Below are 15142 nucleotides of genomic sequence, written 5' to 3'. Positions count from 1 at the left end.
AGGGCAGAATAAAGTGTATAAAAACCAAGCCCCGAACCGGGCAAATTTGTGAACCTAGGGGGAGACAGCAGGTTCTGTGTCTCAAGGTTCACCCTTGGCATTTTCCTGGGAAAAAGACTGTCAACTATCTCCGCTGTTGGTGGGTTTACCAAAATTCTGTGTTTCGATCTTTTGTTAATAAACCAAATAATTATTTTAATTGGAATATTGTATTGGCATTTATAACAATACTTGAAGAGATCTTTTTAATAGGCACATTTATTTTAAGCTATTGATGGTTTGTAAAATTAGGACATCCTGGCCTGGTAATAAGCCAGGGTCCAGAGGGAAATCTGTGAAGCAGCATAATGTGCACTTCATCATTATAGTGTTGCTTACAGGAGGCAATACCTTAATTTGATTCTGGGCTTGTTGTTGTGACAGGAGTCTGCTGCAGCTCTCCTGGGCTGTAATGCTGCTGCTCAGGCACAGAAAACAAAAGGCTGATTTTGCCTAACTTACAATGTAAGAAAATCTGCTTCCAAAATGATGTTTGATATGTAATGGACCAAGCTTTTCCTTATAAAATGCCATTTCTAAGTGCTAGTTTAACTTGTCTTCTTTTGATGTGTCTTTGAGGATATGAATTATGCAACAGCCAGTGAGACTCATCACATCTTGTTATTCCTGTAGTCATTTTATCTCTCACTTGTCAGTATTCTACTGCCTTTGTTTTACTTTCCATGGAGGTAGTGCCAAAGGTCTGATAAATGCATTAAAAGTCCTGAGCTTTGTGTTTTCTACAAGCATACCTATTTACTCTGGCCTGTGTATACTGGAAAAGTAAAGATAATGGAATTATTGTTGTTATGGGTCTATATGTACTTTGCTCCAAGGGTGAGCTTTTTTCCTCCAGAAGTAAAGCATTACTTTACAAAGGTTTCTCAAACAGTGAAAAATGTGTTTTAAAAAGAACAGTCAGCCTCTTTTCACTGATTTTTTTACTACTGAACATCACTGGAGCATTTGACTGGGTTTTGACATATAACACCATCCTTTGTTGGAGGAGACTACAGTTTTATTGTGACCTTCTCTCTTCTTTTAATTATGGTTTTATCTTTGTGTTGGTCTCTTCTAACAAGTTTGAGGTCTTGAGTCTTGAGCATTGTGGAGTGAGAATATCTTGCTTAATACACATGGAAGAACACTGAGGTTTTTTTTCAAATAAAAAATTGATATATTGGTTATAGAGCTAGATTTTGGTTCATCACATGAAATATGCATTTAAATATACATTTAATATACATTTAAATAATGTAAGAGTTAGTATATAGATAGTATGTCATTAGCTGTAGAAAATACATTTAATTTGTACTTCTGTATTAATTTTCAGTAGAGAGGGAGCTTTATTTTACCTTCATGTTACTATTTCTAATGTATCTTGTATAGTAAATGGCTTAAATTCATAAATGCTGTTTCTAAATCTTTTTTTACTTTTTCAGCATATGTAAAAGCATAGAGTCTGCCTTTCTACTCTAGATAATGTAGGCATTAATAAGTCATAAAAACTTCACTCAATTCAATAGTTAAGTATTTACTAGGTAAATGTTATATGGGTTACTTAATGTTTAGAAAAAATCTCTTGTCAGAATGTTTAGCCAATCTGCTGGCTTGAGTAACTAGCAATATATCATAATCTTGGAACAGTGCTGGCTTTTAGATGGGTAAAAATTGCATAATTAATAAACTCTTGCTGCTGTGTTGCACTAAACATAAGAATTTTACTTCTTGATGTGTGTTCAGTGCCCTAGAGGCATTCTGAGCAAATGTTAAGTTCTGTTTATTCCTTTTATACAGGACATTGTGCCAGTGGATGCCTCTTACGAGGTGAAAGAGCTTTATGTGCCAGAAAACAAGCTACAGTTGGCCAAAACTGATGCTGAGTCTCTGTTAACCCTGGAAATAAATAAGGTATTTTGTGTTCAGGTGTCTCATTGCTGCAGTTGAAAGACGGTCTGATCTGTTCTTAGTGTAAGTAGATGTAGTTGAAATACCTGCACTGGTTACGGAATACACCTTGATATACTTTTTCCCTCCTTCCTTGAGTGAAAGCAGAACATCTGTGGTTTCTTTGTTTACCTTACCAGATCTTCATACTTTCATGAATAATGTCTGGTATAGTGTTACTTAGTTTATCCCTACCCTGGAGAAAAAATTTATGGTGATTTCCTCACGTGCTTCCCCCAGATCCATGGACAGAATCGTGCCTGGAATGTCTTGTATGAGAAATTGCTTCTAGAAGGATTGCTTACTTTTATTTTTAATTTACTTACAGAAACCATTTTATTGTGAATTGTAATTGCCTAGAAATATAGGGGAAATCAATTACTGCTTCTTGATTGTTCCTGTTGGTAGTCTTCAGTTGAACAGCAGTAACTTTTAATATATATACCAAACTCCAACAGTCGCAAAGAGATAATCAGATCTACTCAATTGATTCTTTTTTTCTGATCAGAACATACTTGTGCTATGTTTATAGTTTCCAGCAGAGCGAATATGGGAAAGCATGGATCAACTTGATCAACCCTGTTCTTATTTTGGTTAAATGCATTATTTTCCAACTCAGATCAATTAGATGAAGCTGCTTTTGGCTGTGTTTCTGTTCTACCTCATTCATTTTTCTGAAGAACTAAGCCTAAACACAGATACAATGCATGAGCTTTTTCACTGGCTTTTTGATGATATTACTAGAACTTAAAGCTAAGCATTTGATCCAGGAGCTAAGCTCAGAGTTTAGCATCTATTGTGAGTAGACTTTGAAAGATTGAAGTTACATACTAAGCACTGAACTAAGTAATTTTAGAATTTGCCTGGTCTTCTACTAGTAATGAATATTGATACTTCCTTTCACCACATTTTACTAATTTCTTTTCACATGTATCTCTGTAAAACTATTAATTGCTTTGTTGAGGAATAAATACTTAAGGTCATAATTTTTAAACTTCAGTAGTGTCCCATTCTAAATTGCTCCCTATCTAGAAAAACAAATCATTTCTCCCTTCACCCCCAACCACTGACTTGTTAAATATCAAACCAGTATCTAATGTAAACTTGGGAAGAAACTGTTTTGTACTTCCTTCAGTATAAATTAAAAAAATTAGTCAATTTATTAGTGTAATAAAATTAGTCATGCCCTTTGCAAAAGAATCTTGCACAAGCAAAGCCTGTCCTCGTCAAAAACTTGACCAAGTCTTAGTAATGCACATGCAGAAATAATGGAGACCACACACTGAGTCATAGTGTGACTGACTGCTAAGGAAGGAAATTCTGTGTAAACTGATATCTCATACTAAAATAATACCAGTCCACAGAGAATTTTACTTCTGGATTGTGTCACTAGTTTATGAAAAAATTTCTCATTTGTTTAAGGATTAGACCTCTTAATATTTACACTCATAATTCTGATATTTTTGTGGTAATTGTATATGTTATTTTTTTTCTTTTTAACATCTTTGTTATCTTGTTTTGTTAGATAAAGGCAAGTGGGATTCAATAATTTTGTTAAGATGAACTTTATCAAGATTTACAAATAAAATTTGTTGTTGTGTGTTTGTTGGTTTGGTTTTTTTAACACATGGAAATTTGATCCAGTTTAAGGACTGGAAAATAGCCAAAAATATGAACAGTGAGGAACAAGTTGTTCTTTTTCCCTTACTTGTAGAAACTTTGAGTTATTTGTGATTAAAAACTGTAATACTGAGAAATCTTCCATTTGTACTGTCCTGCATTTTAGAATTAAATCATGATTTGTTTTAATACCTGATGCCAATAATTAAGCAGCAACTTTTACCTGCTCTATTTCTTCATTTCTTTACAAGGTGGATATGCAGTGGGTACAAGTGCTAGCAGAAGGTTGGGCAACACCCCTGAATGGCTTTATGAGAGAGAGAGAATACCTCCAGTGCCTTCACTTTGACTGTCTCCTTGACGGTAGGGTAAAACACACCGTTTGTAAAACCGAGAAAACTCATCATACTTCTGAAATATTTTTGATGCTTTGCTTCTTAGTGGTGGTATGGTAACACATTATCAGGCTTGTGCACGACTTGAGGTCTGACATATGATAATTGAATATTATAATAACCAGTTTTAAACGTGATGATTTTATTATTTTATACCTACCATCATATTAGAGTTTGAATATTTCATCTTTTTGCCTTTACAAAATCTTTTTCAAATATATTAATTTTTGAAAAACATTTAATTCTAAAATGCACACTTCTAATTTATTTTGAAGAAATTGATCTTCGAATTTGGCATTGCAATTTAATTGCTGTTTAGTTCTGTGACCAAAAGATTTGTTCTGTATTAGTAATGAAGGAAAGCACAACAAACTGACTTGAGTTCTGGAGCTGTTGCAAGTGTGAAATCAGAATTTGAGTAAGAACAATTGTCACATGTAGTTGATTTACTATGACTTAGTAATTATCCTGGGATGATTTAAATGAATAAATTTAATTTTGTATTACCAGTTGGCTAAGAATTTTATTAAAATAGTGAATAAGTCATAGCATCCTCAGATTTTGGAGTTTGTGATCTTCTGTCATTTTTCATTTATTCCTCTTTGAAGGCTATTTTACTCCAGCCTTTTTCCTATATTCATGCTTCTTTTTGCATCACTCTTGTCTTGCTAGAGAACATATAGCAGAACAAAAAGAAGTCACTATTCTCTCAGTTCTGTGATACAGACATCTGTCATCCTTCTTATATTTCCCTTTTGTCCAGGTGCTATCCTAGACAGCATAATACCATCCTATTATTTTGCAGTATAATTTTGGGCTGCTAGTTTTGTTCTCATTTCATTTGCCTTCTGTACATCCATCCAGATGATAAGTCTCGTGCAGATGACGTGCAATGTATTCAGCTGCTAAAATAGCTTGTAGGTCCTAGTTCTGTCCTGTAATTTTCTGTAAATCAGGATTTTCATAAGGCATTTAAGACCTTGTATAGGTGAGTGTTTCAGATATAACAATATAACAATTTTTTAAACTTCTTTTGCTGTTGTTTTGAGTATCTCATCTATGTTACAAATGTGGCAGTGTGTTAATTTAATTGGTTAGGCTTTCTATACTTTTGTACTTGTTGGGTTCCCTGTACCCCACCCCTCGATTGTTCCTTTGTTTAACTCACATGACTCCGGCACCTGTCATGCGGCACACGGTTAGCTGCCTGTCATTTCTCCCGCCTTTGTAAATCCCTCCTATTTTTCCCCTGATTAGTCCAAGTGATGTTCTATTACATCTGTATCCCCTGGCAACCTGCCCCGGTTGGCTGGCAGTGGCTGGCCACCCCCTTTGCCCCCCCTCCGAATCCTTCGGACAAAAACCCCCCTCACCCCTCTCCCCCCGAGCAGTTTCGGGCTGAGGAGGTGTTTGCAATAAACCCTCTGTTCGTCTGAAATTGTTTCCTCCTTTCTTTCCACTGCCCGTCGAATCTCCATCGCTCGCATAAGCCTCTACCAGGCAAAGAACCCACAGGAGTCAGTACTGCTTGCGAGCTCGCAGACTGACCCCCTACCACTCTGTTGCTGTGTCTGGGCCAGCGGCGACAGAGCCCGTTGGCTCTCTGTGAGCACACCGACGGAACAAAAAATACCAGTAATGATTAATAGCAACTTATTGATGGAAACAATTTTCAGTCCTGAGCTTGGATAAAATCATTATGTTCCTCTAGATGTCTCTCAGGGTTGCTTTTTCCTGAGATTCACCTTGGGGTTGCTGTCCCCTGAGGTATGTAGGGTTTTCAAGCTTTTCTTGCCTGAAAGGTCCAGTGCCAGAGCCAGAGAAGACAAGCTGAGTCTGCTGATCCGTGTTTCCAAGGTTGTTTATTCTTTCATTATCTCTTAGTTCTTTCTCAGCTCTGCAAAGCGTCCCAAGCAGAGCAGGACACGTGGCAGACTGGGGTGGATCAGAGGGTCCTGGACCTTATGTACGGTCTCCCTGACCCAACCACCATCCACAACATACTTTTTATTTACAAAATTTTACCAATACTTACTACCTATGTTAACATGTCATTTCTACTCTAAAGCAATCCTTGTGATCCAACTCATCAGAAAATGGGAGACGAGAGCAAGAACAAGGAGGACAGGACCACTCCCCAATTCCTCCATCTTGCCTCTTCAAACCTATATACTAAAAATCCTAGATTCTACATTTACACTCTGTGATAAGCTAACTACTACTTATTTTGAATTCTCCCAGCTTGTGATTCTTCATATAATGTGGGCATTCACTCCCATGGACAGGGATCAAAAGCAGTGTCCTCCTGGGCTCTGAGGCTAGCTGACCCCCTTGTACAGATCCCAGACCCCCCTGTCCAGTCTCCAAACCCTCCAGGGTGACCAGAGGGATGTCCTGGACTCCGACAGATGTCCTGTTACTGATTTCCTCTTTTTAGAGATCTACTACAGCACTTACACATGTAAATCTTTTAAGAAAAATATGATTGCCTTAAAGATGCTTTGCTACTTGCAGCAATGGCAACAGTTAAGCCAACATCCTCAGTTTCCTCCTTGCTTGGTGTGTTAGTTCTGGGTCTTACAGCAGCAGTCATTTTGCAGGGCTTTGATTCTGAAGAGATGTAAATGGTTTATTACCTGCAATGCATCTGATACTTTGGGCTTTAAAAGCAGTGTTCATACTGACTGACTTCTAAGCTATGGAGATCAGTGCAGATGTGTTGATAGTCTCCCTTTAAAGGGAAAGTTGTCTGCAAAAGTCTCATCCTGACACTCTGTTCATCAGTGATTTAACAGACTTGCTTCACTACCTTGCCTCAGTTTCTTATTTGTACAGTGGCTGAAGAAAAATGTAGAAGATATATACTTATTACTGGTCTTGGACAAAATAATCAACAGGTTTGACATTTCTTCATACTTTGAAATATTTATTTACTTGTCTTCAAACTAAAAGGTTTTTTTAAATTCTCAATTTTGGAGTGTCAAACCACTCTGTGATTGCTGCCAAATTCAATTTTATGACCTAGTTGCTTTGAAAATAACTCTGGTCGCGAAGACTGAACTTAGGAGGAGATGCACAGCATGCATTATACATTTTGCATTGTGAAAGAAGGGGGATCTATTTTTCTCTTAAACTTTTCATCCAGCTTGATAATTTTTAATTTCTTAAGAAATTTAATTTCCTAATAAAAAATGTATTGCTTAAATAATAGCAAAATTTGCCTTTTCTTAGAGTCTTGGCAAATGCCAAAACCTCCATTAACTTTAAAGGGTCCATGACTTTTCTCCTGGAGGCCACCCAAAAGTTTTGCACTCAGGCATATGCTTATTAGAACCCAAGCCTTTGTAGAAGACTTATGATATTTATTCCGCTGGTTTTCTCAAATCTCACTCTTGTAGAAAAGAAAAACAAGACTTCCAGCATCTGGTAGTGAAGTCGGTGCTTAAAAATGAGGACTGCAAATAACCCCAAAATTCAACTATGTTGGCTTAGTTTTAAAAGTAAAGTAGCTGGTAATCATTCAGCTGAACAAACTATGTAAAATGTTTGCCTGACTCAGCAGTTTCTCTGCAGTTTTTTCTGAAAGGTAAATGCTTGAATCTGAATACAGTTTTAAGTAAACAACAAAAATTACCTTTTGAAATAGTTCAATTATGTGTTTTAACTACTTGGGTATGTTTGTTTTCTCTTATTGCATTGTTTTTTTCTTAGGGACCAAAAACATGTCTACTTAGAATATCATTTCCTTTATACTAATTATCCACTCCAATAGCAATCTTGCCTAATATTTTAGATGATCTATTTTAAAATTTTATTTGTGTATTTCTACTTTCTATATAGATTCTTAAGAAAGGTATTAATTTGACATTCCCAAAACGTAGCATCCTTGCAGTTTAAATATTTTTCTGCACCTCTAAGTACTTGCTATTTTCAGTACTGTGTTCACTCTTTCTCAAACCTCAGTGTGTGCTCAATTTTATAGCACATGTATGTTATGAAAGCATGACTTCATTCTAAGTTTTTTAATCCCTGTCAAAATAACTGTTTCAACTACCTGTCATGTAATACATTTACAGCCTTAAAAGTAACCTGTTAATTAGGTAGATTTTCATAACAAACATTGATGACTATTACTAAGGATAGAGGTCTTTTTTTTTCCTCTGCAGGGGGAGTTATTAACCTGTCAGTGCCTATAGTGCTAACAGCTACTCAAGAAGACAAAGAAAGGCTTGATGGATGCACAGCAATTGCACTGGTGTATGAAGGTTGACTCATTGCCATTCTCCGTAATCCCGAATTCTACGAGCACAGGAAAGAGGAACGCTGTGCTAGGCAGTGGGGAACGACATGCAAGGAACATCCCTTTATCAAGGTGTGTTTAAAAGTTGAAAATCTAGTCCTATTCGCTGTATTGTTGTGGAGCTGCAAATTAAGTGAAGTGCATGCATGTGATTGATGTACTTTGACAAAAAACGACTTTGAAAATTAATTAAAATATCTGAGCACAAACAAAGGTAATTTTTTCTGTGCAGCTGTTGAATAGTCTGTACTTAGTGTGAAAATCTAATGTCAATATGTACACATGAAATGAATTTAGAATGTACTGTAGAATCTGAGCTACATAAGAGGGAAGAGGCCCTCCAGTGTGCCTAGGAAACACATCCCTCAGTGTCACCAGATGGATCATCAAAGCTCCCTAATCAGTGGATATATGCATTGTGAAGAACAGAAAATATCTTTTCTGCCTGCATGTGGTGCACATGAGACCTACCTGCTTTAGATGTTTTTCAAACAGGCCCTGTTCCTGGAGAGTTCATCATTTAACTGTCTGGGGAGTAATTTCCCATCGTGTTCATTATGTTTTATCTTGGCCTTATGTGTGTCGTACTGAAATGTTCTAATTGTAATGTACTCATCGCAATGCTGTGTTGGCTTATGCAAGCTGATGTGAATGTTGCATCTTAGCTCTGCAGAGCCAAAATATGTTTATTTCCCCATTTGTCTCTGAGGTATTTTTGTTTACATGTATGACATAAAATTAGGTCAAGAGAAATCAAACAAACTTCAAATTACGAGCTTGCTCCTGAAAAGGGAAAACCTTTAAATGTTGTAAAAGTGTCTGTATGACTAATAGAAGATTTTCAAAGCCCTTGTGTTCTCTGATGTTGAACAGAAGATTATCCCTTTACTGAAAACTTAACACAGACCTAATAAATTCTAAGAAAAACTCCCGCAGACAAAATTTGAATGACTTCTTATGTAGAAGATGAGGAACTTATGTTTTTATGCCTGTTCTGGGGTGTATAGTAGTAACATGACAGCACATGAATTTGGTGGCCCTTCTTAATTAATCAGAAATATTTGGGTACCTGAGAGATTCTGTAGTGCAGAGTTTTCTCATCTTTGTATCATTATGATACCTTTCTTTCACCTTGGTAAGATGTCAAAGTCTGTAATTTTCTTTGGGAAGGTGTTGGTGGAGGGTTAAAAAAAATATAATTTCTGGGTTAAGTTGAGGTATGTGTGGGGGGAGGAAAGTAGAGAACATACAACTGGAACAGGACGCAGCTCAGCTCGGAACAAGCGTCAGCTTCGGCAAACAGCTCCATGCTATTGTAATGACCGAATCAAGTGTGACTGCAACTCAGGGGATAATTGAGAAGCATTGTTTTAACCAAATCAAGTGTGGATCAGGGTAGAAGCGTAGGTATGATTTAAGATAGTAACTAAGGAATAAGATAATCAGTATCTAGGGGTGGAGGTTAGTTAACATGTGTATAATTTAAACTATAAAAATCACGAATCGACTCTGTATTCTTTAGACATCAGATTTGGGTGTATCATCACCCCTGTGTCCCGCGCGCTTGAATAAAGAACCGCATATGATCGCCTTCGTGTGGTTATATGTTTTCCTACGCTAACATTTTTGGCGACCCAGATGGGACCTTGTGGGCGCAGCCAGGACCCCACGACCCGATCACGCTCCAGCCAACACCGGGTGATTTCTCGGGGAGCCCATCGGAGCCGCGACCCTCGCCGCTCACAATGACCCCTGGTGAGAGGTAAGGTTCTTTATTCTCTGGTCTGGGGGCCTGCCATTAAGACGCAGCGAAAGCTACGCTTGGTTGGGCAAAAGGAATTCCTGGTGGTATTGCCTAGGCAGCCGTCGGTCAGACATCGCGAAAGCGTTGCAGGTTCGGCATCTGTGGTTTTTATGTATCTGTAATATAGAGAAACTAAAAGGGTTAAAAGGTTTTGGGCAGCAATAATGCCTCTATACCAAGTTCTTCTCCGTTGGGTTGTTTGTTGGCACATTGGAAAGAGGGGAACTTCGGTCAGGAATTACGAAAAGATAAGTTGATTGAATATTGTAATGTTCACTGGCCAAAATACGCTTTGCCTGAAAATCAGAGGTGGCCGAAAAACGGGTCTTTTGATGTGAAGGTTATTATGCAACTTAGATCGCTTTGTACACAAGATGGAAGGGTAGAACAATTACCATATATTGACTTATTTCTGTGCTTGCTTGAGAAACCGGTTTTGTGGCTTGACAAAATGAAAGCAATGAAGCTTGAGAATAATAAGTGTCTGGCTTGCGTCCAAAATAAGCATTGTATGGAACATGCAGTTTTAAGTGAAATTTTAGGGGAAAAAAGAGATGAACTGGAATCGGAATTATTGGTATCTCCCATGGCTCCCGGAACCACCACGGCCCCCTCAACACCAAGTTCTACCCCGCTCACCCTGACCCCACCTGATTCTCTTACACCCCCCTCGCTCGCGCCAGCACAATGTGTTTCACCCCCACCTTTGTCTGCTGAAGGTAATTATCCTCCTCTGCCTGTGCCAGCCGCTCCTCCGCTTGCCCCTCCTCCGCCTGCCCAGGTGCCTGCCCCTCCTCCGCCTGCTCAGAGAACCCCCCCTTCTCCACATACACCTGCTCAAAGCTATCCTGCTCCCCCGCCCACACCCGCTGAAAGATTTATCCCCCCTCTAACACCAGCTCAAGGGTACCCTCCGCTCCCACCTACACCTCCTTCACCAGCTTCTGGCCTGTCTGCCCCCCTGTACCCCCCCCCCCCCCGCCAGATTCACCTGTCCAAGATGTGATTGTGAGGCGGAAGCAAAGAGGGAATGTGAAGAAGACAGATAAAATGGAAAGTAGTGACAGTGAAGCAGATGAACTAGACGCCCCAGTAGCTCACCGAACACGAGGAAAACTGGCCCTAGAGTGGCCTCAGGCAAGAAAAAGTATATTAAAATCAGGCAAACAAAAGAGAACGATTATTGCACCACTAAGGCAAGGGGTGGGAACTAATGGACCCGTCTTTGTAAAGATACCCTTTTCACCTGCTGATTTAGTTATATGGAAACAATCAGCCGGAACGTATAGAGAAAACCCAGCTAAGGTAGCTCGTGTGGTTAAGATGATAATGAAAACTCAGAACCCTGATTAGGAAGATATTCATGTCATATTAGACACTCTGATGGATGAGACAGAGAGAGATATAGTTCTTCGAGCAGCAAGAGAAAGAGCTAGAGAAGACATACGAAATAGTTTGGTGACAGGGACACTGGATTATAATTTTCCCACTGCAGACCCAGAGTGGAATGCTAATGACCCCTCTGGAGTGGATATGTTAAAGCTAAAGAGATATCAGGAGTAGATTTCAGTTGGTGTTCAACAGGCAATACCTAAGAGTATGAACTAGTCTAAGTTGTATGAAATTCGACAAGAAAAGAAAGAATCTCCCACTGCCTTTCTAGAAAGACTTAAGAAAGCAGCTAGAAGATATACTGATCTTCAAGTAGACAGTGAGCAAAGAAGAACTCAGCTTGCCTTTATTTTTCTGGGTCAGGCACAGGAAGATATTAGGAAAAAGCTACAGAAACTGGAAGGTGAAGAGTTAAGAAACTTAGATAAACTCCTAGAGGTTGCCTAGAAAGTTTATAATAACAGGGACAGAGAAATTGTCAAGAAACAGGGGCAAAGCCTTTTGGCAGTTTTACAGAGACAAGGGCGGGGACGTGGTAGAGGTGGTTGTGGCGTTAATAGAGGTAGCTTTGGCAGAGGTTCTAGTCATGGTAGATTAGGTCTGAATCAGTGTGCATATTGTCGGATGGAAGGACCCTGGAAAAAGGAGTGTCCAAACCGGTTTAGCCAGAATGGTCAGCCTCAGTTAGACAGTATGTTTAATCAAAGTAGTGAGCATCAGCTGGATGGTGTAGCCAGGGTCATGGTTTTACATGAGAGAGAGCCAGGATCAAGGGAGCCCATGGTGACTTTGCATTTAGAAAGAAAAGACGTAGATTTTCTCATTGACACGGGGGCCACACATTCTGTACTAAATTATCTTGAAGGGAAAATCGAGAACAAGTCAGCAGCAGTCATTGGAGCCACAGGGAAGGAGGAGGTACGGCCATTCTTGCAACCCCTAGAATTGAGCTTTGAAGATAAGATCTTGACCCATGAATTCTTATACATGCCAGACTGCCCAACTCCACTCTTAGGGCGCGATCTACTAGCAGCACTGGAGGCAGTAATTACTTTTGAGAATGGTGAACTCGTAATGAAAATTCCAGAGTCTAAGACAGGAAAGATTTTGATGATAAAAGAAAAACCAATTTCTAATATTCCTAAAGAAATAGAAGATGCAGTAATTCCCTCTGTCTGGGAAACAGATGTACCTGGAAAATCTAAATTGGCACAACCGGTACATGTAGAGTTAAAAGAAGGAGCAAAGGCTGTACGAATCAAACAATACCCTATAAAACCAGAAGCACGACAGGGAATAACAAAGACCATTGATAAATTTTTAAAATATCGAATTCTAGAAGAATGTAAATCAGAATACAACACCCCAATTTTCCCAGTGAAGAAACCCAATGGTAAGTATAGACTTGTACAAGATTTAAGAAGTATAAATGAAATAACAAAAGACATTCATCCAGTAGTTGCCAATCTCTATACATTGTTAGCATCCGTAAAAGAGATATATAAATGGTTTACTGTAATTGACTTAAAAGATGCTTTCTTCTGTATACCCCTTGACCAAGAAAGTAGGAAACTATTTGCCTTTGAGTGGGAACATCCAGAAAGTAGAAAAAAACCTCAGCTCACCTGGACTCGATTACCAATGGGGTACAAGAGGTCCCCCACTCTCTTTGGAAGTCAACTGGCAAAAGAACTGGAAATCTAGACCAGAGAAGGGCAAGTACCAAGAGACCAATATTTATTACTCCAGTATGTAGATGACATTTTGATTGCAACAGAGGAAGAAATGACCTGCATAAAAGTAACCACTGAGATCTTAAATTCATTAGGAATGGGAGGGTATAAGGTATCCAGAGAAAAAGCACAAATTGCCCAACAGACTGTGATTTACCTGAGATGTAAAATCTCACAAGAGCAGAGAAAACTGGGTACTAATCGTATTCAAGCTATCTGTGCTATTCCAGAGCCCCAGAATCTACACGAGCTGCGGATCTTCCTTAGAATGACTGGGTGGTGTCGCCTGTGGATCATGGACTATGGACTAATTGCAAAACCCTTGTACGAAGCTCAGAAGACGCAGCCGTTCACCTGGGGCAAACCACAGAAAGAGGCCTTCCAGAAGTTAAAGGAAGCACTGACAACTGCTCCTGCTTTGGGGTTACCTGATCTGTCTAAAGACTTTCAGCTGTACGTGCATGAAAAGCAGCGACTGGCACTGGGAGTCCTGACCCAACGACTGGGAAGCTGGAAAAGGCCAGTAGGTTACTTTTCCAAACAACTCGACAACGTAAGTACTAGATGGCCTTCATGTCTGCGGGCAGTGGCAGCTACCGTGCTGCTGATACAGGAAGCCAGGAAGCTCACAATGAGAAGACGCATAGATGTCTATGTGCCACACATGGTAACTACAGTCCTAGAACAAAAGGGGGGCCATTAGCTCTCTCCAAGCCGGATGATGAAGTTTCAGGTAACCCTGACTGAGCAGGATGACGTTGCACTAAAAACAACTAACCTCTTGAATCCAGCTCTATTTCTAAGTGCCACAGCTGAGGAAAGTCCATTAGAGCATGACTGTCTAGAAGTCATCGAGCACACTTATTCAGCAAGAACAGATCTGAAGGATGTCCCCCTAGAGCAACCAGAGTGAGAACTCTTTACAGATAGAAACAGCTTCATGGAGAACGGAGCCAGATACGCGGGATATGCGGTAACTACAATTGATGTAGTAATAGAAGCAAAATCACTACCACCTAACACGTCTGCACAAAGGGCAGAACTAATCGCATTAACCAGAGCACTCAAGCTGAGTGAAGACAGTGAATATTTAGACTGACTCCAAATATGCTTTCAGAGTAGTGCATGTACACGGAGCTTTATAGAAAGAAAGAGGACTGCTGTCCTCCCAAGGGACAAATATTAAACATCAAGATGCAGTCCTACAATTGATAGATGCAGTACAAAAACCTGAACCAGTAGCAATCATGCACTGCAAGGCACATCAATCAGGCAACTCCAAAATTTGTAAAAGAAATCTAAAAGCAGATTGAGCAGCCCGTCAGGTAGCGCGAGAGGTGCAGAAAACAATGGCATTGATACCATCAAGACTTAATATCTCTCAATTTAATTTGCCTCCGAAGCCAAACTATACAATCGAAGATGACAGACTAGCACAACTGCTGAAGGCACAGAAGAACGCAGAAGGGTGGTATGTAACCGCACAAGGGCAAATAGTGGTACCTCCTTTGGTAATGAGAAAAATTTTACAGGTAAAACATAATGAGTGTCACTGAGGTGCAGAAGCGTTGGTAAAGTAGTTAAGACAATACCTAATCTCAGTACAGATGCAAACAATGGCCAAGTCAGTAATGTCTAAATGTGAAATCTGTCTGGAAAACAATCCCATAGCTAGACGAAAGGCACAGTTAGGCAGAATTCGGATAGGAATAGAACCAAGAGACTATTGGCAAGTAGATTTTGCAGAACTGCCAAAAACTCGGGGATACAAATACCTGTTAGTAGGGGTTGACACGTTTTCTGGATGGCCAGAAGCCCTTCCCTGTCGCACAAACCAAGCAAAGGAAACAGTTAAGTAGTTATTACAGGAGATCATTCCCAAGTTTAGGGTGCCCCTAGAGATATCAGACAG

At 39.4% G+C, this 15142-nt stretch overlaps 1 protein-coding gene across 1 annotated transcript in view; it reads left to right on the top strand.

The window, feature by feature from the left end:
- The window catches only part of LOC134565178 (bifunctional 3'-phosphoadenosine 5'-phosphosulfate synthase 1-like), an 83086-nt gene that overhangs the window by 44520 nt on the left and 23424 nt on the right, over window positions 1-15142 (top strand). Inside the window, 3 exon segments of the mRNA XM_063424640.1 lie at window positions 1837-1950; window positions 3858-3969; window positions 8168-8373. Of these exon segments, the coding sequence (XP_063280710.1) occupies window positions 1837-1950; window positions 3858-3969; window positions 8168-8373 (432 nt within the window).

Source organism: Prinia subflava, assembly GCF_021018805.1.
Source record: "Prinia subflava isolate CZ2003 ecotype Zambia chromosome W unlocalized genomic scaffold, Cam_Psub_1.2 scaffold_37_NEW, whole genome shotgun sequence".
NCBI lineage: Eukaryota > Metazoa > Chordata > Aves > Passeriformes > Cisticolidae > Prinia > Prinia subflava.
This window is presented reverse-complemented; position numbering and strand designations above follow the sequence as displayed.